This window comes from Podarcis tiliguerta, assembly GCF_965153285.1.
Source record: "Podarcis tiliguerta genome assembly, chromosome: 12".
Lineage (NCBI taxonomy): Eukaryota > Metazoa > Chordata > Lepidosauria > Squamata > Lacertidae > Podarcis > Podarcis tiliguerta.
Genome location: NC_139545.1, coordinates 24,296,073 through 24,320,348, shown reverse-complemented (window position 1 = coordinate 24,320,348; position 24,276 = coordinate 24,296,073). Strand labels below are relative to the sequence as shown.

The 24,276-nt window shown below is 41.6% G+C and overlaps 1 protein-coding gene across 2 annotated transcripts in view; it reads right to left on the bottom strand.

The window, feature by feature from the left end:
• Positions 1–24,276, bottom strand: part of SKAP2 (src kinase associated phosphoprotein 2) — a 104,206-nt gene that overhangs the window by 16,372 nt on the left and 63,558 nt on the right. For both annotated transcript variants that reach the window (XM_083405142.1, XM_083405143.1), the window contains 2 exons: positions 8,428–8,511; positions 2,273–2,385 (listed from right to left, as the gene is read on the bottom strand). In XM_083405142.1, the coding sequence (XP_083261268.1) occupies positions 2,273–2,385; positions 8,428–8,511 (197 nt within the window). The remainder of the gene's footprint in view (positions 1–2,272; positions 2,386–8,427; positions 8,512–24,276) is intronic.

Genomic DNA, 24,276 nt, shown 5'->3' with positions numbered 1-24,276 from the left:
TCACCACTACGATAGATGGATGATAGATAGATGATACAAAGGTAGGTAGGTACTGTATTTTTCGTTCTATAAGACGCACCAGACCATAAGATGCACCTAGTTTTTGGAGGAGGAAAACAAGGAAAAAAATATTCTTACTCTCAGAAGCCAGAACAACAAGAGGGATCACTGCGTAGCGAAAGCAGCGATCCCTCTTGCTCTTCTGGCTTCTGGGATAGCTGTGCAGCCTGCATTCGCTCCATAAGATACACACACATTTCCCCTTACTTTTTAGGAGGGAAAAAGTGAGTCTTATAGAGCAAAAAATACGGTAGGTAGGTAGGTAGGTAGGTAGATGAATCAAGATACTACATAGGATTGAAGGGAAAGAGAGGGCATGTTTGCTCTACCTTGTGTTTCTTTGCAAAGTGGAATGCTTTCAGTTCTGGGTCAAATGAACCACGAATTTGACTGGTGAAAATCAAGATGCAATTCCTTGTAGGAATGTTTAAAGAGCTGTAGCTGTTTAACATGTTAGTTAACACACTTAAGAGAAAAGTACAGTAAGACAGTGCTATAAGTGTAAGGCTGCAATTGTGCACCCTTTCTTGGGAATAAGCTCTGTTGGAATACAATGGGCCTTACATCCAGAAAAGCATGGACAGGATTGCAGAGCATGGCCACACACCTGGAAGCTAGCTACTGCATTTAACAAAGCAAAGAGAGTGGATTAGATATGCCGGGTCTGGATTTTGGGGAGCTAAATTCCTGCTGTGCCAAGGACTTAGAACCAGTTCCCCATCTGTAAAATGGGAATAAGGATGACCTAACTCTCATAGTGTTCTGAGGGCAGCTGTGCAACAGAGATATTGTAAATCATTATTATTAAGTTATTTTGTTACATCAATAACAAAGCAGAAGAGGTACACTTAGTTCTAATGAAACACATCTATTTAATTAGAGATACTTTGCACTTTACAGGCGTGGGAAAGGCATGGTAGGGTTGCCACTTTTGTTCTGGCAAAATACAGGACAGGACAGGGCGGGGCAGTTGGGAGGCAATTTTTTTTTTTTTAATCTGGTGCTGAAGTGGCTTCAAAGCAATCCATTACAATATACTGCAGCCTATCACAATGGCCCCTCTGGAATTTGTCTGTCTGTCTGTCTCTCCCTCTCTCACACATACAAATTTGTAAATCTGTCTGTGCTTGGTTCCCAGAGCTTAAATACATGACCTTTCACATACCCTTTCAAAAACATGCATTTGGAGAGGTTCCCTAACCTGGGGTGGGAGAGAGAGAGACGACCTGAAATACAGGGCAAAACTGTATCAATTCAGGATGTAACATTTTACATTGAAATACAGGACGATCCTGTATTCTGCAGGAAGAGGTGGCAACCCGAGCAAGAGTACGCCATGAACAATGGCTTGCCAGCTCTACAGACAGCAAGGATGGGGTTCAAGAAGCAATTGCTCAAAGTATCGCCAGGTGTCCAGGCCACTGCCGTGGCTCATTGTCAGGGTTGCCCCTCTAGTTTCTGCACAGCAAGAACTGAACATTTTCTGGAAAGGGGGTCTGCTCATTTGTGGAGGAATTGAGGGGGGAAACGACTCTTAAGTAAGACTAACAGCATAATTCCGTACACGGCTCAAAAATAAAGTCCTGTTGTGTTTGCAACTTAGAGGCGCGGTTACAGTGATCTACTTTCCAGAATACTTAAATGTTGTAAGAATTAAATATTAGTTTGATGCATACTGACGTTAATTCTGCCTCCTTCAGTAAATGCAGGGGGGAAATTGCACTTTTGCAGAGTGATTAACAGAAAAGAGAGGGAGGGGAAAGCAATGTAGGGAAAGTCAACTGAATCTGTAAACACACACACACACACACACACAGCCGCTGGTTACTGCTGAGGCCAAAAACTGTGATATGAAAACAATTCCAAAAATTCCGAGTTCAGCACATGCAAGAACTGCCAAGGAAGAGGACGTAAGTTGTACGCACACAGGAGTTGACAAAGCTAACTTTTACATGCAATTAAGTGCATTGTCTCCGAGGGAAGCAGAGATAAACATGCTTTAAAGACAATTCCTGTTGCACAATACCACTTCAGATGTGATTACATTCCATTGACAAAATAATTAATGGGCAAGGAACTTGTGACTGAACGTGAAGGATGTAAAGGAAATGCCAATTTCCCGACACCCTTGAAAGCTGCAGGCTTTTTTCTTTCTTTTTTCTTTACTTCAGCTATCTCCTCGCACCTATCTATTCTCGGTAGGATACAGTACCTTGCTGAGAATGTAGATAGCGTCTCCACGTTTGAATGTCAGCTCATCAGGAACATCACCGGTACAGTCCCACATACCTTGATAGAAATTAGCATAATCGGTTTTTTTACTGCCTGGGGAAGGAAGAGGTGAATACATTAGATTTGTCAGCATATGTGATCTGGGGTTTTGTTATCAAGGTTACAAATACACCACCGCTCAAAAAAACCCCAAAGATCGACCGAGAAACATTTTCCAACTTTCTTTTCTGTCGTAGGAAACCACCCCTTCGTCTCGTAAGTGCTACAGCAAGGATGAAAAACAAGTTCCATTTCTTGCAGTCGTCAAACATGTAGTCACATTTATTTATCTTTTTTTAAAAAAAAACAAACAAACCAAGTTATTGCCATGGAGTTGCACATCACAGATATGCTACTTTATTTCACGCAAGCAGCTATGTGTTTTCCCATAGAATAAGGGTAAGATGGCTGCTGACAGTAAGAAAACCTGTGACAACAGAGCAAACCAAGCACTTTGCAGCTCTCCATGTCTTTCTCCTGAAAAAGACAAACTTCCCCTCTGAAAACTTCTCCCTTTTTTGAGGGCTAAAGCTGAAATATTGTCACGTCGGTAGAGCTAACCTTGCTGAAGTTGCATTTTAAAAAATATATTTGTGTCAGCACCAGCTTAGGACATTAAGTTCCGGCTAAATATGCAACACAGACTACAGCCGTAAACTCATCCTTCTAAGAACATAAGCACAATGAATGTGCTGCGTTCAAACTGCCATACAGACCATTAACTGATTGATTATTTTAGCACTGTTTGCTCTGTAATGCCACCATAACACAGTAATAAATGCTTTGTCATATGCTTGCCATACAGAGAAGCACTTACTGGAGCACAGAAATTCCATGCGGTTGAAATACTTGGGAAGCTTCTGTGAACACAGGAAGCTATTTCCTGTTTGCGATTCTGTAAGAAGCGCATCGGCCGAGTTTAACACAGCAAGAATGCAAGAAGCCCCGATGAGGCAAGCAGGGAACATTATGCTCACAAGACCCACAACAGATGCGAGTGTGCTAATAATCTGCATCTTTCAATTCAGAGATAAGCACTCCAGATTTAATCGGATTAAGGGAACGCCGTCTTCATTTTGTTACAGATGCAACAAAACTGCCATACTGAGAATCATGAAAGCGATCCAGCGACACTTTCACGGGATTAGAACTCAAAAATCATTATTTATACCCCTCCACATACAATCGTGTATAATTAATGGTTATCACATCTGTAAAAAAAGCCTCGCCAAATGTAAGCTGCGCACTGCATTTCAGAAAGCGGCGCGGTTTTCTAATCATGATGGTGATCTACATTTAATCCCCTCCAGTATTAAGATGTCATAATAATATCTTCCAATGCTACATTCAGCTCAGCTCATGGAAAGTCATAGGCAGATGTTTCCCTGATCTGCATTCGACTCGAGGCAGCATTTCCATTTTCATCACGTGGCCTGAATTCTAAACAGAACCGGCTTAACTTCTGTTGTAGAACGCTAGAGGGCACTCAGGGCGGCAGTCTGCACAGTGAGTGGGATTGTGCATGCACCACTTATTTTTAGCCATTTCTTTTTTCCTCCCCCCACCCTCATAAGCAATTTGCTCGTTCTATGTTAAATACCTATATCATATTTCATTAGGATATTTTAATAGCTTATAAATGTAGAGGGGGGGTGAGAGAAATCTGATTTGTGGAATGTAGTTCCTATTCCCCGCCTCGCCAAAATCGTAAAATAAGAGTCTTAAAAATAAGGTGGTTGGGCTTGATAATGCCTGCATTTATTATCTTGCATTTAATCATTCCCAACAGGGTTCTAGAGCTGATGCAATATGCCATTGCTTACCACACAAATTGTCTCACAGCGATGCACGCTTGCAAAAGCGTACGTACAAATTAACATCAAAAAGATAAAAACAACACCAATAACTAAAAATGCTCAACCTAAAATATTTTAAGAAGGGAGAATCCTACTATAATAAGGTGAACACCAATACAGATAAGGGTATATCCCCATACCTCTGTACAACTGATAGATAATGAACAAGGGGTTTGATATCGAGATCAATATATATCTTGATAAACTAGTTCTTATCTGAAATCAGAATACAGAATCATAGAGCTACCCTGAGGGTCATCTAGTCCAACTAAATGTAAACTTGGCTCCATGAATGTAACAATATTATTAATCATTTTGAAAATTTTATTATTTTAAATTTGTTCTGCCCTTTATGATGATTTAAGATGATTTTGGATACAGCCATCGAATGCTTAATAATGATTTTTTTTTTTTAAAAAAATCTTTTTTATCTTCAACATCGGATCCTTCTGTACGGAGATTGCAAGGCTCTATTAAGAATGTTAAAAAATTGCTCTCAGTAAATTGAAATCTGACAGAGTTAGAATTCAGTGCCAAAACCGAAGACCAAGCGGGCTAGGCTGCTGTACAGTTATTTGGATTACAGCCTTAACGTTAACAGGATTTGACAGTGAAAACCTATGCTTTCAGGAGCGCCAGAGTTCAGTGAGAATTACTCCCAGAGAAGTGTGTACAGGATCGCAACCTTAGCTATGAAAATAAGGTACGTGAAGAAACAACTTTTCCCCTCATGTGTATCTAAAAGCCACATTTGTCCATGAGGGGACTGTAGCACAAGTAAGGAATTGCTTGTGATCAACACACGATGCCTGGTTGTTCAAGCCACACAGGTATACAAATAGAAAACTCTCTATATATTATTGTTGGAAGCTGGGGGGAGTTTTAATGTGAAAAACATCTTACATTCTTAAGTAAGGTTAGAACAAGTTCATGTCATGTGATCCGTAGTAAGGCCGAAATATTCTTTGCCAATTCACGACCCTACATAACAAACAAACTTCTAGCATTACATGTTTAACCGTCCAGAGAGGATCAGAGGTCACTGCCGTACTAAAGTGTTAGAACCGTTGCTTGAAATGAATTTCACGTCAGGGAATAATTATTATGGTGCATTATTTCAAGGATATTGTATGAAACGTACTTATATTTATAGGTTCGCTCATAAAAATTTAAGACCATGCTAACAAAGAAAAACAGTAATATTTCACGATGGGGGCAGGTCACTTTTTCAGCACAGAGACTGCTGGAAACATGAACTACGCTGTCTATTATTTATGTGCAATAGCCGTCATTTGCATAGAATTTGCATGACTGTCAGGGCACAGCTGTTGCAGAAACTGCCACTCTGGGACAATTGTACAATTTCTGACGTGGGAGTTAAAAGCTCTGAGGATGCTTTGTGAGTTACAATCACTTTGGAAAGATTAAAGTTTCAACTCCTTAAAGACTTAGCAAGTGGGGGGAAATATATACACAAAGAGACTTGTGAGGAAAAGCTAAAAGCATTGTGGAGGGTAGTTGGTGAGGAAAAGGCAAGGGGAGTTCATGACAGAAGTTAATAAAATTATGTATAGTGAGCAGGAAGTGGAGAAAACTTTTTCATCCTCTCTCATAACTAGAGCAGAACCTGAAGCCAGAAAATGAAATGAACAGCAGGTTTAGGACATAGAAAGTCATCACTCGGACATCACACTAAGCTGTAGTTTAGCATGAAAAGAATGAACCATGGCATATGCTGGTCTCACGTACTCCTCTGCTGTGCCTACAAAATGTTTACTACCCATTTAGATTAACCCTAGCTTGTTGTGTTGCCTGAACCTGACAAATGGTGCTTAATCTTAACTATGGTTTGTTAAAAACAAGCCAACTTCAAACCATGGTTTATGAAGCTGGCTTGTTTAATCAAACAATAACATTAACCACAGCTTTTAGTGTTTGGAAAATAAGATGAGCTGATGCTTACAGGACATCTTACTTGGGCGAAGCATTATCTAGACCTATTTCAATCTGGGTAACACCACAGGAAGACTATCACTTTTATGCCCTGTTGCTGGAAGCTACTGTGGGAAACGAGATCCTGGATTAGGCTTTGATCTGATCCAGCAGGGCTTTCTAATGTGAACAAAGAAACGTGGCCACACGTTGCAACAAATATGTGTTAATCCCATCCTTTCCCACTGTTAAATCCCTTTGGACTGTTCCCAGCGCCATAGTTCACATCAACACAACCGAAATGTAAAGAAGAAATCCTGAAAGGTTCTCAAAATAATCCAACTGCAAGGAATAGATTGCATTCAAGTTTGGGCCTACTACACAAGCCAGCACCTTTAAAATTCTTCAACTCTGTGGGTTCTAGAAACAAACTTTTAACTTTAGAACTTTGGAGCTTTATCAGGATTCATTTGAACAAACATCCTGAACGTTGCATACAGAGCCTAGAAGTTAAGAGGCAATTGTGGTATGGCAGTTTCCCAGCACAGCCTTCATGTGAAAGGGATGTCATTTTATTATTAAATCGATTTGTGTTCAAAGTTTACTAAGGCTCTAATCCCTAGGAGTCCAGGCATCTGACCATTGGGCCCCCCCAACTCAATATTGTCTACACAACTCAATATCGTCCGCCCTGATTGGTAGCGGCTCTGAAGGGTTTCAGGGAGGAGTCTTTCCCAGCCCAACTTGAAGATGCACCTTTACCAGGGAGTAAGCCCTGTCGAACATGTTGCGACTTCCTTATGAGTAAACATGTATTAGAAACAGTTTTAGAAAAGATTCTGGCACTCACTTTATAATGGCTGAGAAACGGGGCTGGCCTACATCGCATTAATTTGGGAACGTGTCTATTTACTGGAAAGCTTCCGTGATCCCGTTGCCAAGGTTACGCTGAGAATTATTGTTTCTTTAATGCTTGTTTTGTAGTGGTCCGCTCTGACAGCAACATCTGATGACTCACCCCCTTGTTTCCTGTGCACGGCAAACCCAAACCCAAACTGTCTACAACAACCTGCTCAGATAGCTTCCTGTGAGAGGCCGGAAATCAGGCCTGCTTCCTCTCCACACACTATATGAGGAAGGGCACAGTCAAGACGCTTCCTGAACACACTCCTCGTCCACCCTTTCTGTGACAGCCGTGGAAGAATGATGTGGAGCAAATATGACGAGAAAGATAACCCTAGGGCTCATTCCTTTGTAGGGCCCAGCTGCAACCCTGAGCCACTTGCTCAGCTGGTGTCTGGGGCGTAAAGAACTGTCCTGATAAGGGACAAGCTCTGGTTTTCGAAGTTAAAAACAACACGGAGCTCAAAGTGGCAAGAGAGTGAGCTCCCAAAGTAGAGGTTAAGTTGATTCTTAAAAGCGGCAAAGAAGGCTGCTCCTAACCCAAGGGCTTCATATGCCGTGTCCAGTCGCCACCCTGCTCTCCCGAATGTAGTGCTAATTTGCACGGGGCAAGTTGCCAAGGCACAGCTGAGAGAGGCCATTCTTCACGGCCCTTCATGTCCTTTTCTGATTTTTTTATGCTGCCGTCACTTTTCCATTCTGCTGTCACCGAGCACCGGCATTTCTTAGCCCAGTTCATTTGCTTTCTGTGGTATAATCATATGCAATGAAGATATGCATGGCCAACATTTAAACAGGCTGCAGATCAATTAGTGGTCTTAAGTTTATCTGATTTTTATCAAAGAAGACAGAGCTGTGGGTCGATTGTCAGAGCCTGTGTCAAGATGACCTTTTCAGAGACGTCTACATTGCTGGTCCCCTGGGCAACTTGTTGTCCCCTGTTAGTCTCTGAATGACAGAAGTCTGTTCTGCTCAAGCACAAAGTATACACAGATGTCTATATTACATTCTTATAGGTTTGACAGGAACTGCATGTTGTATCTATAAACTGTCCTTTAGCAGTGACACTTCCTCAATGATGATAAGCTAATTTATGCAGCTAAATCTCCTTTGTGAAGAAATGAAAGCTAATTGAGTCATTACAAAGTAATTCAGGAAGGAATACCTTGTATAAATTGGCTTACTTTATAAATCCTTCTCAAGCGATTTTCATGCATCCTAAATGGTGCTATTCAGATTCCGCGCCCCCCCCCCCCCCTTTTCTCCTGCCATAAGAAATCAGTTAAACTTTCCGAAACTTCAAGGCTTTTATCTGTGCCAAGGGCTGGGATGGGCGAGAGGCAAACACCGAAAAGTAAACGTAAAGCAATGGAGGCAAAACACAGGCTGGGAATCCAAAAGGTACCTGAAGGATTGCTAAGGTTCTCTTGGCTCGGTTTCCTTGACTCTTCAGCCTTCACTGGCGCTTTGGCCGGTGCTTCTTCTTCTTCTGCAGACACAAGCAATACGTTGAACAAACATGTTAGTCTACAGGAATTATAGCCCATGACAGTTTAGAAAATACAGAGTGTGGCTGAGGCGGCGTAAATTTTGTCTGTCAAGGAGGCCACAAAGTCAGCACACACAGCAGGGTTGAAATACGGTCAAGCACTTGGATGTCCCTCTTAAAAACAAACACCCCAGTTTTAAACTAGAAATATAACTTGAGTGGCTTTAGATCCAATCCTTGTCCTACGAAGGAAAGAAAAGGCGGCTTGAAGCGTCATTATCACTGGTTGGCTTCTCTAGTTCCAGCGCTGACATAGGTTTTTGATGTAATGAAGTTCCCCACAAGGCAATACTTCTCACATTGTTTTCACAATGCCACCATGTTGCCGTTAAGTTCGCCTTCATACAGTGAAAGCTAGTAGCATATCAAGGCAGTGCTGTGCCAAGCCATTTTGCTGCCCGAAGCAGAGCTCACATAGCACCCTTTGCACTGAGGGAAAACCAATTCAGTGAACCAATTCAGACACTCATTCCTGACCCTTCTCAATTCCCCACACTGCCACGGCCCCATTGTGCTCCCTGAAGGAAGTTGCTATATGGCAGGGCCTATCCCACATCAAGGAGACAGGCTTGAAAATCACAGTTCTCCCTGATAAAATCTAAGGTATCACCATATGCAACAAGGTTCACCACATAAAGAGTATGCAATTAAGTCAACAAGAGCTAACATTTTCATTTCAAGAGGGAAAGCCTAAAAGCTTAATGGGTTCTAAGCAATCAAAAAAACAAAGCAAAAGCGGTAGAAACTAATTTACTCTTTTTTTGTGCCACTGATTCATACATTCTCAAAGCAATTTAGCTGCTGCTAAACTATGGCCACATTCACACCATTTTAAGCATTTTAGTCTATTTAACACAGCCCGATTGATTAAACATAACCACAGCAGAAATCCTAGAACTCAGAAAACAAAGCAGCAAGTGTTCCGACCAAATAATAATAATAATAATAATAATAATAATAATAATAATATATTATTTCTACCCCACCCATCTGGCTGGGTCTCCCCAGCCACCCTGGGCAGCTTCCAACAGAAGGTTAAAAATACATTAAAGCATCAGTTATTAAAAACTTCCCTAAACATGGCTGCATCTTTACACCAAGCCTGATACTCAATAAGGAAGGAGCCAACCATACCTTTAGGATGGTGTTAGCCAATGTGGTCCCCAGATGATGTTGTTGGGACTCCAGCTCCCATCAGCCACAGCCAATATGGCCAATGCTCAAGGAAGAGGGAAGTGGTAGTCCAACAACATCTGGGGACACCTTGGCTGCTCTTGCATAAGCCTCAGCCTGGGATGCCAGGAGCAGTGTGCACATACCACACCACATACCTAATGCTTCAGAGGTAAGAAGTTCCCATCATTCAGAAGTACCCCAGTTACTTCAGATCACAAGGATGCTTTAACTATCACTACAACCTCTGCACCCAGATTCATTTTGTTGAACCCTACGTACCCGACCACAGCTACCGGACACGGTCTCATGACACAACACTACTCCTGGATTGACAGAGGATTAAAAAAAAAAAAAGTAAATTGGGTGACAGCATGCTGATGACTTCTCATTTCAAACTGATGAATAGAGATTTTTAGCAGCCATGAGACCACTCATCTATTTAGACATGTTTCGCACTTGTCAAATGCATGCAACGCAGAATACCAGTTCATAATACCTGCTCCACAATACCCCACTTAGAAGAAGAGGAGGAGGAGGAGGAGGAGGAGGAGGAGGAGGAGTTTGGATTTGATATCCCACTTTATCACTACCCGAAAGAGTCTCAAAGCAGCTAACATTCTCCTTTCCCTTCCTCCCCCACAACAAACAGTTTGCGAGGTGAGTGGGGCTGAGAGACTTCAAAGAAGTGTGACTAGCCTAAGGTCATCCAGCAGCTGCATGTGGAGGAGCGGAGACGCGAACCCAGTTCCCCAGATTACGAATCTACCGTTCTTAACCACTATACCACGCTGGCTCTCAAGAGGCTGGTTATGTGCTGCTTACCCACAGAAAGCAGCAATAATTATAGTTTGGATGTTAAGGGCACAGATTACTCAACACAGCAGCTTTGTAGATCTCAATTCCACCATCCAACGTAGACAGGTTTTATGTTGGTACAAGACCCCACAAAAAATCCGGCATGGGTAGATTTGTTATGGAAACCATATTTAGACTGACATAGCACATTCAAGGTTCAGCTGGGGCCAATATGTTGGCCTGGGATTTGGAAATAAACCCACTTGCAATTGCCGTTCGGCCACAAAGCTCACTGGGTGGCCAAGGGCAAGTGAACAACTAGATAAGGATTTTGTACAGATAAAATGGCATCACTTCATACAAGGGAAAGTGCTAGGGAAATGTCGAAGAGTGGATACAGTTTCCTGTTACCACACATTTTAAGAGGCTAAGTAGGAACACAAAGACAAGAAAAGAAATGTCTTTCTATATACTGTTAGGGGCACCAGGAGGCACTCTCATCCTATGGCTTACATCCAAGGAACAAACATGCCCTGTTAGTTATCTCTCCTTTCCACTGGGTATCACTGTTCCTAATTATGTTACACTACATAAGCATCTGTTAATATGCAGCACACTGGAGGGAAAAAGCTTTTCCTAATAAACCCTATAAAACTATTCTACTGCGGTATCAAGGCCAGCAGTTCTCACCAGCTTTAAGTTTCTCCAGAACTGGAGAGGGTAAAAACTTTTCCAATATTTGAATTTAACTAAGGAAACTAGTCTTTCAAAAATGCTGATCTAGCCCTCTCCTCCACTGCCCCAATTCACCCTAAGTAATAATAATAATATATTATTATTTATACCCCGCCCATCTGGCTGAGTTTCCCCAGCCACTCTGGGCGGCTTCCAATCGAGTGTTAAAAACAATACAGTATTAAATATTAAAAACTTTCCTAAACAAGGCTGCCTTCAGATGTCTTTTAAAGATAAGATAGCTACTTATTTCCTTCACATCTGATGGGAGGGTGTTCCATAGGGCAGGCACCACTACTGAGCAGGCCCTCTGTCTGGTTCCCTGTAACCTTACTTCTCACAGTGAGGGAACCACCAGAAGGCCCTTGGAGCTGGACCTCAGTGTCTGGGCTGAACGATGGGGGTGGAGACACTCCTTCACGTATACTGGGCCAAGGCCATTTAGGGCTTTAAAGGTCAGCACCAACACTTTGAATTGTGCCCGGAAACATACTGGGAGCCAATGCTCTCAGGACCGGTGTTATGTGGTCCCGGCGGCCACTCCCAGTCACCAGTCTAGCTGCCGCATTCTGGATTAATTGCAGTTTCTGGGTCACCTTCAAAGGTAGCCCCCGTAGAGCGCATTGCAGTAGTCCAAGCGGGAGATAACTAGAGCATGCACCACTCTGGCAAGACAGTCCGCAGGCAGGTAGGGTCTCAGCCTGCATACCAGCAACTTTTAAACAAATTAGTGCAGATTTCTCAGATGTTAGATTCCAACTCGCCTCGTCCCTGCCAGAATGGTCAAAAATCAGGGATGATATGAGCTCAACATCCTGTGGTGGTCCCCCTCCCTGACATAGATGGTGATTTTCAGTTCAACACCAGGAACTGTAGATGACTACATAAAGGACAACAGGTCTCTTCCTATCTTATGAGAAAAATTATATGATCTAAATTTTGATAGAGGCCAGCAGATCATGGACTAAGTTGCTTTTTTCATCAGATGCATGAAGCATCTGGGTACACTACTGTAGTTATAAACAAGGGAGCAAAACTACAATGAAAGACAAGTAGAAATATCTTGTGACTATGGATGGAGAAAGAATTTGTTTGGTCCACTTTTTGCAATAGACTAAACCCAATCTGATACTCCAGAATTTGCTTGCAGATTGGAATGTAGCTCCCAGCTGGATTGCGGACTTTTCCAGATTTTGCAATGCATTTTTGGCAGACCAAACAGGTATTTTATTTATTTAGTGCATAAACTGTATATACCACTTGGCTGTAGAAAACAACTCAGAGTGGTACACAAGTTGCATATTTCACTGGTGAATGTGCTGAGAAGCATGTACTTCATGCAAACGGTGTGCACAAAATGCATATAATGGAACTGAATGACTGGAATGCTACGAATACAGTTAACTGAAATAAAAAGCAAAAATCATATCAGGTAGTTGTTGTTTTGTTAATGTCCCAAGTTAGCTTTCTAGAGCGTACTTCTGTCATGAGATCAGTTATGCCCAAGATAAAGATGTATTTGAAGTAAGCAATTCAGTTTAGATTCCCGTCAAAAGCTCTAGTATTCATTACTAAGATACCTCCATTAGCCCTTATTAATAACATGGCTAATCACAAACAAGCACTGTATTGTGCTATGCTAGCTAAGAGACACCATGTCATTGCACAATATTAATTAATACCTTAGATAACAACAGTTTGTGGGTTAATATATTCTACTCAATACTTTTAGCAACAGTAAACACAAACAGCTGAGCTATGCAGTAAAATCCATCAAGCAACACAGATGGTTATAAGGTTTTCATTATGTGGTTTCCATAGCAATCATCTTGCAAATCTGGAGGATCCTTGCAAATAAGCAGCTTGTATTTACATGCCTTTCAGCTGCACTGTGGAAGTCTTCAACACATAGAGTTGCTATTCTGATAGCATTAGAAGGGTCATTGGGATAAATTTTGATCAGCCACTACTACTGCAGATTCTTAAGACAATTGCCTCTGTAAGAAAAATGCATTGGTCAATAATTTCATGCCTGTAGAGTATCAAGGTGCATTTTTATTTTTATTTGAAAGCTCAGTGTCATCTCAGCCACTTTAAGAAGTACACATTTTTTTGTTTCAAAACTGATCATACTAGAGAAGGGAGAGCCTTCTCGGGAGTGGCACCCCAGCTTTAGAACTCCCTCCACTCTGAGATACAGCTGGCACAGATGTTGCTGAGTTAAAGATCTGGTCATTTGTCCAGATTCTGCTTTGCTGGAGCTCTGGGTATTGCCTGAAAACAGAAGAGTGACCAAGACTGCCTCTCTCGTGTCCTCGTTGAACAAACTGTTTGCATGGGCAACACTTCCAAGAGCCCATCCTTACTGCAAAGACTTCTGGGGGGTGGGGTGGGGGGAAGCAGACAGGTGCTACCTTGGTAAATAAGTACAAAACCTTCTGAATTACATGAAGGGTGATACAACAGGACACACCAAAATCTATTTTATGTCAGGTCCAATTTCATAGCTGCAGTTAAAAATATTGTGCTTGTTTACTCTCAAGCTGTAATTTTCTGGATGGCTGTTATGACAAAAGGCTATTGGAAAAGTGCTTTTGCTCGTCCTGTAAAAGAGTTGTAGAGGATATTATCATCACCGTATCAGTAGCTTTTTACAAAAAGTAAAGTGTCAAAGCAACTAAACAGGATAAAATACTACAGATAAAAGCAAAAAACAGAATATTTAAAGCAATGAATAATGCAATGTAACTAAAATGCTCATCCAATAACATAATAATGAGGAGGAGTCCAACTCACCCCACTAAAAGATTAGTACCACCATAGAGGCCATATTAGTTAGCCAAGGCCTAAATGAATAGAAATCTCTTAGTCTGGTGCCTAAAAACCCAGCCTGTTTTCCTCAGGAGAGCATTCCACATTGTTCACTACATCAATGTCCTTTTTACAAAGATCCTCATAACAAATATTTCTCACACCTACCGAGTTTCTGTATTTTTTGCTATTTGACCATGAAAACTATGTTGCTTAGCAATTATACCTCATTTGCATTGGCAGGCAATTTATGAAGGACTAAATTTGTGGTTCAAATCCCAATGCTCTTGATGTTATGCTATGGCTAAACAAATACAAACTATTGCCCACAAGAAAACCAGAGTCTCCTCATCCTTCCCTAATTTCCAAGGTAATAAAATACTTCCCCAGTATTTCAGACATTGATTTCCCCTCTAAGGAAAGTTAAATTACATATACAAATATGTAACATTAAACCACCATTTAGAATTAAGTTTCATTGCCACTCTTGTTTTGTGGATAAATTAACAAAAATTTAATCCTGTTAGTGTAAATAGATTTGAGAGTCCACTTAGTTACATATATATATAACAAACACATAAGCATCTACACAACATTTTTTTGGTGTGTTCAGATTTAAGTGGGATTATTTCTAGGCTTGCATACTCTAACTGTTCAGAAACCAATGGTTTTATTTTGTGTACCTAAGTAAAAGGACATTAAATCTCATCATCTTGTTTTAAAAAGGTCCTGAACGTGTTAAGAGTTATAAATCTACACACACACACACGCTTATGGTTCTCTGTCTCTTTCATTTCCAAGGGGTAAAGAGGACGAGTGTGTAGGAGGCTCAGGAAACACTAAACTTCAGAGTGACTGCCACAGCTCTCTGTGGGTGGCCAGAGATCTGCAACATTTCCATGGACAACTTAGGCCATCAGCAGGCATGGTTAGTCTCAACTCCTGCTGGCTTCGCAGGGTGGCACATCTTTTGAAAAAGCAATCAGCGGGGCTTTGAATAAAGCATTTCCTGGCACTTCCTGAAATGATTTCCCCCTGCAAGACAATAATTTGATCCAACATAAGGAAAGCAGAGTTAATTAAACAAAGTCAAGAATAAGGTGGCTGTTGAGAGAGGTCAGATGGGGTGGGTTAGACTAAAATAAGGGAAAAAAATAAAGAAGAGGAAACCTGCCATGTAGTAATTATTTACCCATGAAACAGCTTTACGTAAAATGCCTTTGTTCAGTTCTTCTATGTTGTATACACTTGAAGAAAGAAAGCACCCATAAAATCAAGTCAAAGCAAACACCTGTTCTTTGAGCACACTTGCCCTCTCCTCGTTTAATGCAAAAAAGAATCGGAGAAGCAAATTCATGAAAAATGAAGTTAGTCTTGACCTTACTACTTTCAGAAGACATCTCAGCATTTGCAGCAGCTTTTAAGAAATCTTGTAGAACTCATTATTTTATGCTGAACATCTCAGAGTTAAAGTGAACACTCATGTGAAAAATGTGAACTAAGCCAAAGAAAAAACACATGGAAGTCCCTTTGGTTCCAATGATACAGAGAGGGAAGCACCATTTGAACTTCCTTATTAAAATCAAAAATAAAACCATGTTAATAGCTTATAGTGAGCTCATGCCAAACAATTACAGTGGTACCTTGGTTTACAAACTTAATCCATTCTTAAACCAAAGCGTTCTTAAACCAAGGTGTGCTTTCCTATAGCAGCGAGGGACTCAGTTTACAAATGAAACACACTCAACATGTTCTGCTTCCAAGGCAAACCAAAATACCTACTTCCGGGTTTGCAGCATTCTTAATCCAAGTTGTTCATAAACTAAGCCGTTCTTAAACCAAGGTACCACTGTAGTCTGTAGTAGTCTGTTGCAGCAAGCAACAAATTCTTGTGGCACCTTAAAGTCTTAACTAATTTATTGTGGCATTAGTCGAAAGCAGCAGGAGGAAGATGTACGCCCACACAAAATGGAAAACAGTTGCCTCTGTTATTGTTGGTGTGGACAACAAAATACATTCTGAGGTAAACAAGGAAGTTAGAAGAGAGAATATATACTTATGGAAGCATACTGACAACTGGAAAGACCTGAGGCAACAGGTCTTTGCCTTGACTCTTTTTGAGCATCCTTATCAACACTTTCTGCTAGAGACAGACCAGCAATACTGAGCTGAATAAAGAATGGCTCCAGTCTGAGTTCTAGAAAGACCACACATGGAAACAGATCAAGCCACAAAGAACTGGAGATACCACAAGTAACACCCGGGACTCTCAGCTAACATGCACACAAATCCTAATCTAAACACTTCCTAAATCAATAGGGACCATAAACGCTTAACTTCAGAGGGCTGTGGAACTGCCTGAATGGCAAAAGGCAATTAAGCAGATCTCTGAATCATTGTTAAAAGAAGTTCCAAAATGCCTGCATGTAATGGTTGATTCTAGTACTATGGATATTTTCAGACACTTTTTTAAAGCACACAATGCTTAGCTGTAGTACAGGTTAGGTTTTGATTTGACCTTTATAATGCCCTCTTGAGATAACTCCCTCTAACTTATTAGCTTCATCAGCTAAAGGTCATGAACACAGGGGTGATTATATGCACACAATTATAATGGCGAATGTGGTGTAACAGCTTGTAATGAAACCTTTAAAGCAAACTTCTTCTTTTTACGCATTATGGAGATTTAAACAGCATTTTTCACAGGAATAAATAACATCACCATACAACCAAACTTCCACAAGGACCTACTTGGTCAAAGACTTGCACAGACTTTGCTCAGTTCATATTGTGACGATAATAGATAAGACTGGTCATTCCACAAGGTGAACACACACATTATTTTCCTAAGCAGATTTCCTAAGCACTTAGTGTGTTTGGGAAATGTCTTGTTCTTGTTGATAGTTCCCACTTAGGTCAGTTATCTGAGTTACAAACCAAAAAGTCATTTTCATACATGCTTGGTCAGTCTCCGGCTGCAAACACACTTTACATTTAAAGCACATCCCATCAAGAAAAACAAAGAATCATGGGTACTGCAGTATGTTTGGGGTGTTGGGAGTTGTAGCTCTGTAAACTAGAGTTCCCAGATTGTTTGGGGGGGGGGGTTGCAAAAAAAAAAAAAAGTTCAGCCAAGAAGCTGCCTTATTCATATATATTGCGTTAGAGAAAATTTCAGTTCTACCATCCAATCTGAACAGAGGTTCCTGTATCATGATTTCACCTTTATAGATTCCATTACAGGGTCAGTATTCAGAGAACTGTGAAAACTAATTCTGCAAGTCTAAAGGGAGCTCTTGCACTCGTTTCCTTCCAACTACAGCTCTGTCTCCTGTAGTCAGTGCCACATGGCAAATCGCTCTGGAAGCTGACGCAACACTCTCAAGCAGTTTGTGACATGGCATAGAGATGGGCAATTCAGTCTTGTTGTTTTAACACTCGTTGACCCAGTGCAAACACCTTTGGTGAGCCTAAGCAGGTCTTTGGATACTAGCCCAGGATATGCAAGCACAGCGTAGCCATTCTCCTTCTTGCTTCCTAGAATGCCTCCAGCTCATATTCCATATACCATTGGCTCCCAGTGCTTGGCATTTCAGCCAAATCTATATGGCATGATCAAAACTGGCAGCCGCAATTGCTGGATGCGCTGCCAAGCATTCCTTCTTGGGACTCAGTCCATTCACAAATCAGAAATGCAAACAGCATACGGTCATATATGTGCCAAGCCTCTGCATTTGTTAGGCTCATGGCGAGAGGAACCATTGATTTTTCATACAGATAGATGAATTCCCTACTGGACGCCTGCCAAACCGCAAACTATAAAGAGTCCGCCATCTCAGTAATGTTTTGCCTCAACTTTAAACTAACTTTGGCCCAACTTCTCAAACATCTGTTTCCCTTGATGCTTGGCATTTGCAATCCACACTCCTAATGTGTAGACGAAGCGCCTGCAAATGTGGATTTCTGTGTGCACTTTACAGCAAGGCAGAGAGTATAAATAAACGAGAAGGTTCTGTGGGTGGTGGGACTCTCCACACACACACACACACACACACTCTGCAGCCCTGGTACCTGCAAGTAATCACTGTATTGGCACAAACAGATTGGCACCTGTCCAAAATGGCTTACCATTTAAAATAGCGGACATCAAGCAGGTGGAAACCGTAAGGCAGAAGGAGGAACAAAATGGCTCTTATTAATTTTAACTGCTCCTCTCACAAACAGCTACTCCCAAAGATTTATGACCAGCGATTTTTCACATGTTTAGAATCACCTGGGTCAAGCCCATATGTTTTGATTTTTAAAGTGTTTTGAGACCCTGACAGAAGACGGCATTCTACCTTGGACCTGCAAAGAACACAAGACACTGGAAGTCAAAACCCCTTTTAACTGAAATGCATTTTACAGGTTCAAAACAAAACGGCATGAATCCAATGGATCCATAAAGAAACACGACGTACAAAATGTGGTTCAAAATGTTATGGTTAACTCCTGACCACTGGGTGTCATTCACACATGGCAACACAAAGCAAAAGCACAAAAAGTTCTGCTTCACTATAAACTGAAAGCAAAATTATTCACCCCCGTGTGTTTTGTGTCTCCACATCATACCCTATACTCAGATTTGCAGCAATTTAGAAATGTTTGCTCACCAAGTAGTTCATCAGATTTACATTACGAACTATAAGCTTCATGCTAAAATATAGCTAATGAATGACAAGGGTAAATAGTTTTCATTAATAAATGACCAAGCGTGCACACACGTACACACAAAAGCCTGCAATAAAAAGTTGCCCTACTTTAAGAACAATTTGTCACACACAATATTCTGTGCCTTAAGCATAATATTAGCAGAATGAAGCAGAAACTAATCATGTCATGTGACATCTCCCATGCATATCTATCAGGAGGGAGGGATCTTGATTTAAGAGTCATTCATGAAAACTAAATATCTCTAATTGTGACAAATGTGACTTGGCAACATAGATAGCATCAGAATGAGCCACTGTACCTCCTACTTTGTGAATAATTTGTGGGTTTAGAACACTGAATTTTGTTTCCTGTTCTTTGGGTAGATTCATTTCTGAATCCAGGGGAGAGAGGGGGAAGAGAGAAACCTAAAGCAAGTTGTTTCAGTGTGACTTACTACAGTAAAGGAAACACAATGCAGTTTTTTGGAATGGTTCCACAGGAAAGGTCTGGTTCCCAGATGTTTCTCTCCTAGCTGCTTTAGCCATTTTAAGTAACTAATGTTTATGCATTCCCTGCATAGACCGCACAAGGGCACGAGATTCAACCAGAGAGATCATTTGCCATACTTTCATTCAGTGTCAATATAATTAGACACTGCTGCCATTTTCTGCCTGCTTGAAATTGGCATCACCACGTCCTGCAAATTAGCTTGCCCCCCCCCCCCCCCCGCTGTACTAAAAGAGTTTATAAACTAGCTAAAGGTTGACTCATACAACAGAAGCAAAAAGTAAGAATACGTAATAGACAGCAAAAGAGCTGTTGGCCAGCACTCGACAATAATGTCAGTCTAAATTCTTCTGCAACCCTGTCTTGTGATCCCCATCTGAACCCACATACTAAGAACATATGCTTGCACTATACCATCCCAGTATATCCAGGGGTATCTTTTCTTTCTCTTACAGCACAAGTTCAGATACCTGCCAAGTGGTTGCTGCCACTTTAAAACATGCAACTCTTTGTGGTGGAGCAAAAATTGCACTGCTGTGTTATTAGGTAGCGGCTATTCCCCTTCAGACTATTTCCAGCACTTGAAAAGCCATTAGCTTAATCTAACCCTTTTTGTGTTTACTATCCCCTAGAAAGGCACTTAGCAATTTCCTTCCCAGTGGATCCCTTAAGCTGCCTCCCCTCCACAGACATACAAAAGGAAAAAACCTGAAGGACAGAGCTTCTAAAATATCAGGTGTACATTCTCATTCCTCCATGCATGCATACTGAAAGACATGGCAAGTGGTGATGCCGCTATCCGCAGAGCTCAACAACAGAAGTGGACTGTGGTGGTTTTAAGGCTTTGGGTATGGCAGTGTTGAGTATGCTAATCTAGATGGGCCCATGGTCTGATTCAGTACAGGGTGGCATCCTATCCTAATCATTTATTAATTTTATGCACCACCCTTCTGCCCCTTGGACCCCAGGGCTTTTTCGGCGGTCGCTTTGTTCAAGGTGCTCTTTCATGTGCCTCCTGTCACTCAAATTTGTCACCTTCTGTCCTCCAGTGTTTTGTTTAGGTAAGGAGCTAACTGTACCCATGCAATAGATCCCTGATGTGGGTTTTCTCGTTGGTTTAATAAAGCAAGAGTGGGGAAACTTTTTGGCTCCATGGGCCACATCATGAGCAGGATTGGCCTCACAGGCCAAATCTGACAGGTCAGCAGGGTTGCCCACCTGCCAAAATCCCCTCTGCAGCTTTGCAAAGGGAGGCTGGTTCAAAGAGCATTTTGCTTGGTTTCTCCTTTAAATGGGTGAGCACCAGCATTGGTGCACCCCACCCACTTAAAGGAAAAGAGTGGAGATTAAATTCTGCTGCCTAGGCCATGCAGTCCTGTTCCCTGCTTGGAACAGAGTGGCACATACTATACAAGATTTAACCCTGCCTTCCTCTTATTCCACGACAGCTAAGCTTACTCAGGAGTATTCAGTGAGGTAGTATCTCAAAGGCTTTTCAGAAATCTAAGTGCATGCCAAGTGAATTGCCTCTATCTCTGTGCTTGCTGGCACTCTCAAAGTACTCTAAAAAGTTTGTGAGACATGACTTGCCCTTGCAAAAGCCATGCTGGTTCTGCTTGGGCAAGACTTGTTCTTCTACACGCTTGGTAATTCTGTCTTTGAACAATGCTTTCCACCAGTTTCAACAAAAATATATTGCTTGTTCTTTGTTTTAATTTTTAAAAAGTCTGATATTCTGGAGCACTAATGTTCAAGTTTAACACTGTTTCGTTGCATTGCTTCTTAATCACAAGACAGCTTTGCTTGCATATGGAGAAATATTCTATTTTGGGCACATAGTGTGCCAAAGCTATTCATGAATAAACAAAGTGTTGTTAATGTGTAACATGAAGCCAGCTGTCAAAAATGTAGTCAACAGTGAAAAGGCTTCAATATAAGGAAAATTACTTTTGTCTCTCTAGAATGACAAGATTCTCCAACTTGGGATTCTCCCCCCTCAATAAAACAGCCAACTTCTGTCACACAGCATTCACATCATATTGGTTTTACAAATCTATAGTGTCAAAAATGTTTTCGCGTTGGTCCATTCGAAGCAGTAAAAAGGATGACTGATCAGAACGAGTAATAAGCAATCTTATTTTAATAGGAAGCAAATGTGTGAGAATATGATGCTTGATAGTTTCTCTTTTTTTACGGTTCTTTCAAAAGTTGAACTGCATGCTTATGAAGAAACCTCTCTTTTTATTGTGCAAGGGGATCGGATCGCTTTCAAAAATTACAGGAAATAAGTATTACCAAAATGCTTTAAAATGATAAAAAGCTAAATGGTGTTAATTTGAACATTAAAATGCTCGTCTGCAGACAAAAGCTGCTTATGCAGGGTTCTTCCCCCTAACCATTCAGAGGTCATGCAGAATGGCTATGAGTAGCTCACCTTGTTGCTCCACCCCATAGTGGTGTTGCTCTAGTTTCTGGTTGCTCTAGGAACAACACTGCTTTGGGGAAGGGCTGCTGCAACATCTTCCCACATGGCCTGGGGGATTTTCAGGTTAACTGAGCAGCACATGGCAGCTCCCAGGCATCAGTAAAAATGCAAATAGGGAGACCAGAATCCTGAAAAAGTTTCACACAACAACTGAGTTTGCAGTGTTAAGTAGCTAGATTCCGTTCTAAAAGAGAAAAGCTTAAAGCTATCCTGCCATGTTTTGGGGGCAGAAATAAGGAATTGTATTGGGAAAGCAATGTGCTCCTTGTTCTGGATATTAAAAATTGGGGTGGGGATGGGGGTGGGGGGATAACAAGCCAATATTACTCAGCCTAACCCACTTCACAGAGGATGCGGGTGGCACTGTGGTCTAAACCACTGAGCCTTTTGGGCTTGCCAATCAGAAGGTCGGCAGTTCGAATCCCAGCGACGGGGTGAGCTCCCATTGCTCGGTCCCAGCTCCTGCCAACCTAGCAGTTTGAAAGCACTCTGGTGTAAGTAGATAAATAGGTACCGCTCCGGCGGGAAGGTAAACAGCATTTCCGTGCACTGCTCTGGGTTCGGTGTTCTGTTGCGCCAGAAGCGGCTTAGTCATGCTGGCCACATGACCCGGAAAATCTGTCTGCGGACAAACGCCGGCTCCCTTGGCCTGTAAAGCGAGATGAGCACCGCAACCCCAGAGTCGTCTGCGACTGGACTTAACTGTCAGGGGTCCTTTACCTTTTAAATCCACCTCCCAGTGTTATTGTAAGGGTGAACTGGAATGGGGGGGGGGGGCGTAAGCAACCATGAGCTCCTTGGAAAGTAGCCAGGATATTAATGTAATAAGAAATAGATCAGCAATGGATAGCTCAGATGGTTAGAGCATGGTGTTGATAATGTCAACAAGGTTGCAGGTTCGATCCCCGTAAGGGACAGCTGCATATTCCTGCATTGCAGGGGGGGTTGGATGATATGATCCTCGGGGTCCCTTCTAACTTGTATGATTCTATTATTCTAAGATACGTCACAAAGGTTTTTTGGATACTACAAAAAGCACAAGAAATGTGGGTTATTGTATCACAAGTTAGGAAAAGCTCCTTTTTTTCAGGGGGTAAGATGATTATGCCATTGCATCACTTGGCAGCAAGATGCTTTGGAGCCAAACACGCTTATGGACTGAAGCTGCAAATGTCACAGGTTTTATTACATTTGTGACTGATACCAAAGTCCAATTATTGCTGACATTTGGGGTTTGGGGCTGAAATCTTGCAAAGGTCAGTGTGAACAGTGAAGTAATACTCCCTTGGAACATTTCTTAAAAGGAAAGCTGAACGGGACTCCCCCAGGCATAGAACAGCTTATGATGGCTACTCTGTGTATTACTTAGCAAAACCCAGGACAAAAGCGATAGGATATAATCTGCAACAAATGGGGCAATTATTGTATTATCTGAACAAGCAGTTTAAATTATACATGCTGGGAGAAGGGCAAATCTTGGGACGGTCACCGCAAGTAGAAAATCAAATCTGAGTCTGTGCTGTGTTTTACAGTTTAATTGTAATGCTTTTTATTCAATATTTAAACAGAACATTGAGTGCTTTAGGTGGAAGAGATGCTTTTAAGTACACCTAGGGGGCTTTAACATGCCTGGTGTAATGTTCTCCCTTTCAAAGACAGACACCTCACCCCACCCAAAACTCCCGTCTCAATATGCAACATCACAATTTGATTCTAAAAGTTCTATCCCAGAACAGGTTTGCTGTGTAAACGTGGGGGTGGGGCTGCTGTTCAAAAAGCGAAGGAATCCATTTGGCATGGCCAATGCTCCCTTGGATGCATTGAATAAGTTGCACAGTTCTTTGAACCCAGGCCAAAACAAGCTACGTTGGGTCAAGACCGGAGTCTGTGCTTCAATATTCAATTTCTTTGCAAGCCTTTTAACCCAGTGTAATTTAATTCCACCCAAGAGAACGTCCTTTTAACTTTCCTTAACAAAACTTAAGAACATCAGAAGAGACTTCTGGATCAGGCTAGTGGTCCATCTAGTCCAGGCTCACCGTGGCCAAACAGATGCTTAAGAGAAGCCTGCAAAGCAAGACCTGAGCACAACAGCACTCTGCCCACCTGCAATTCCCAGCAACTAGAATATGGCCTCTGACAGTGGAGGTATGACATGGCCGTTGTGGCTCTCAGCTGCTGATAACCTTAATCCTCCTTGGGCTTGTTGAATCTTCTTCTGAAGACATTCAAGTTAGTGGCCATCACTATCTCCTGTGGGAGCGAGTTCTATCATTTAACTATGTGCTGCATGAAATAGCACATTGTTTCACTCTGCCCCAAATCTACCAATATTCAGCTGCATTGGATGCCCATGAGTTCTAATACTATATAAGAGATGGAGAAGCACCTTTCTCTATCCATTTTCTCTATGCTGTGTATAATTTTGTAAATGTCTATCATGTCACCTCTTACTTGCCTTTTCTCTAAACTAAAAAAATACCCAAATCCTGCAGCCTTTCCTC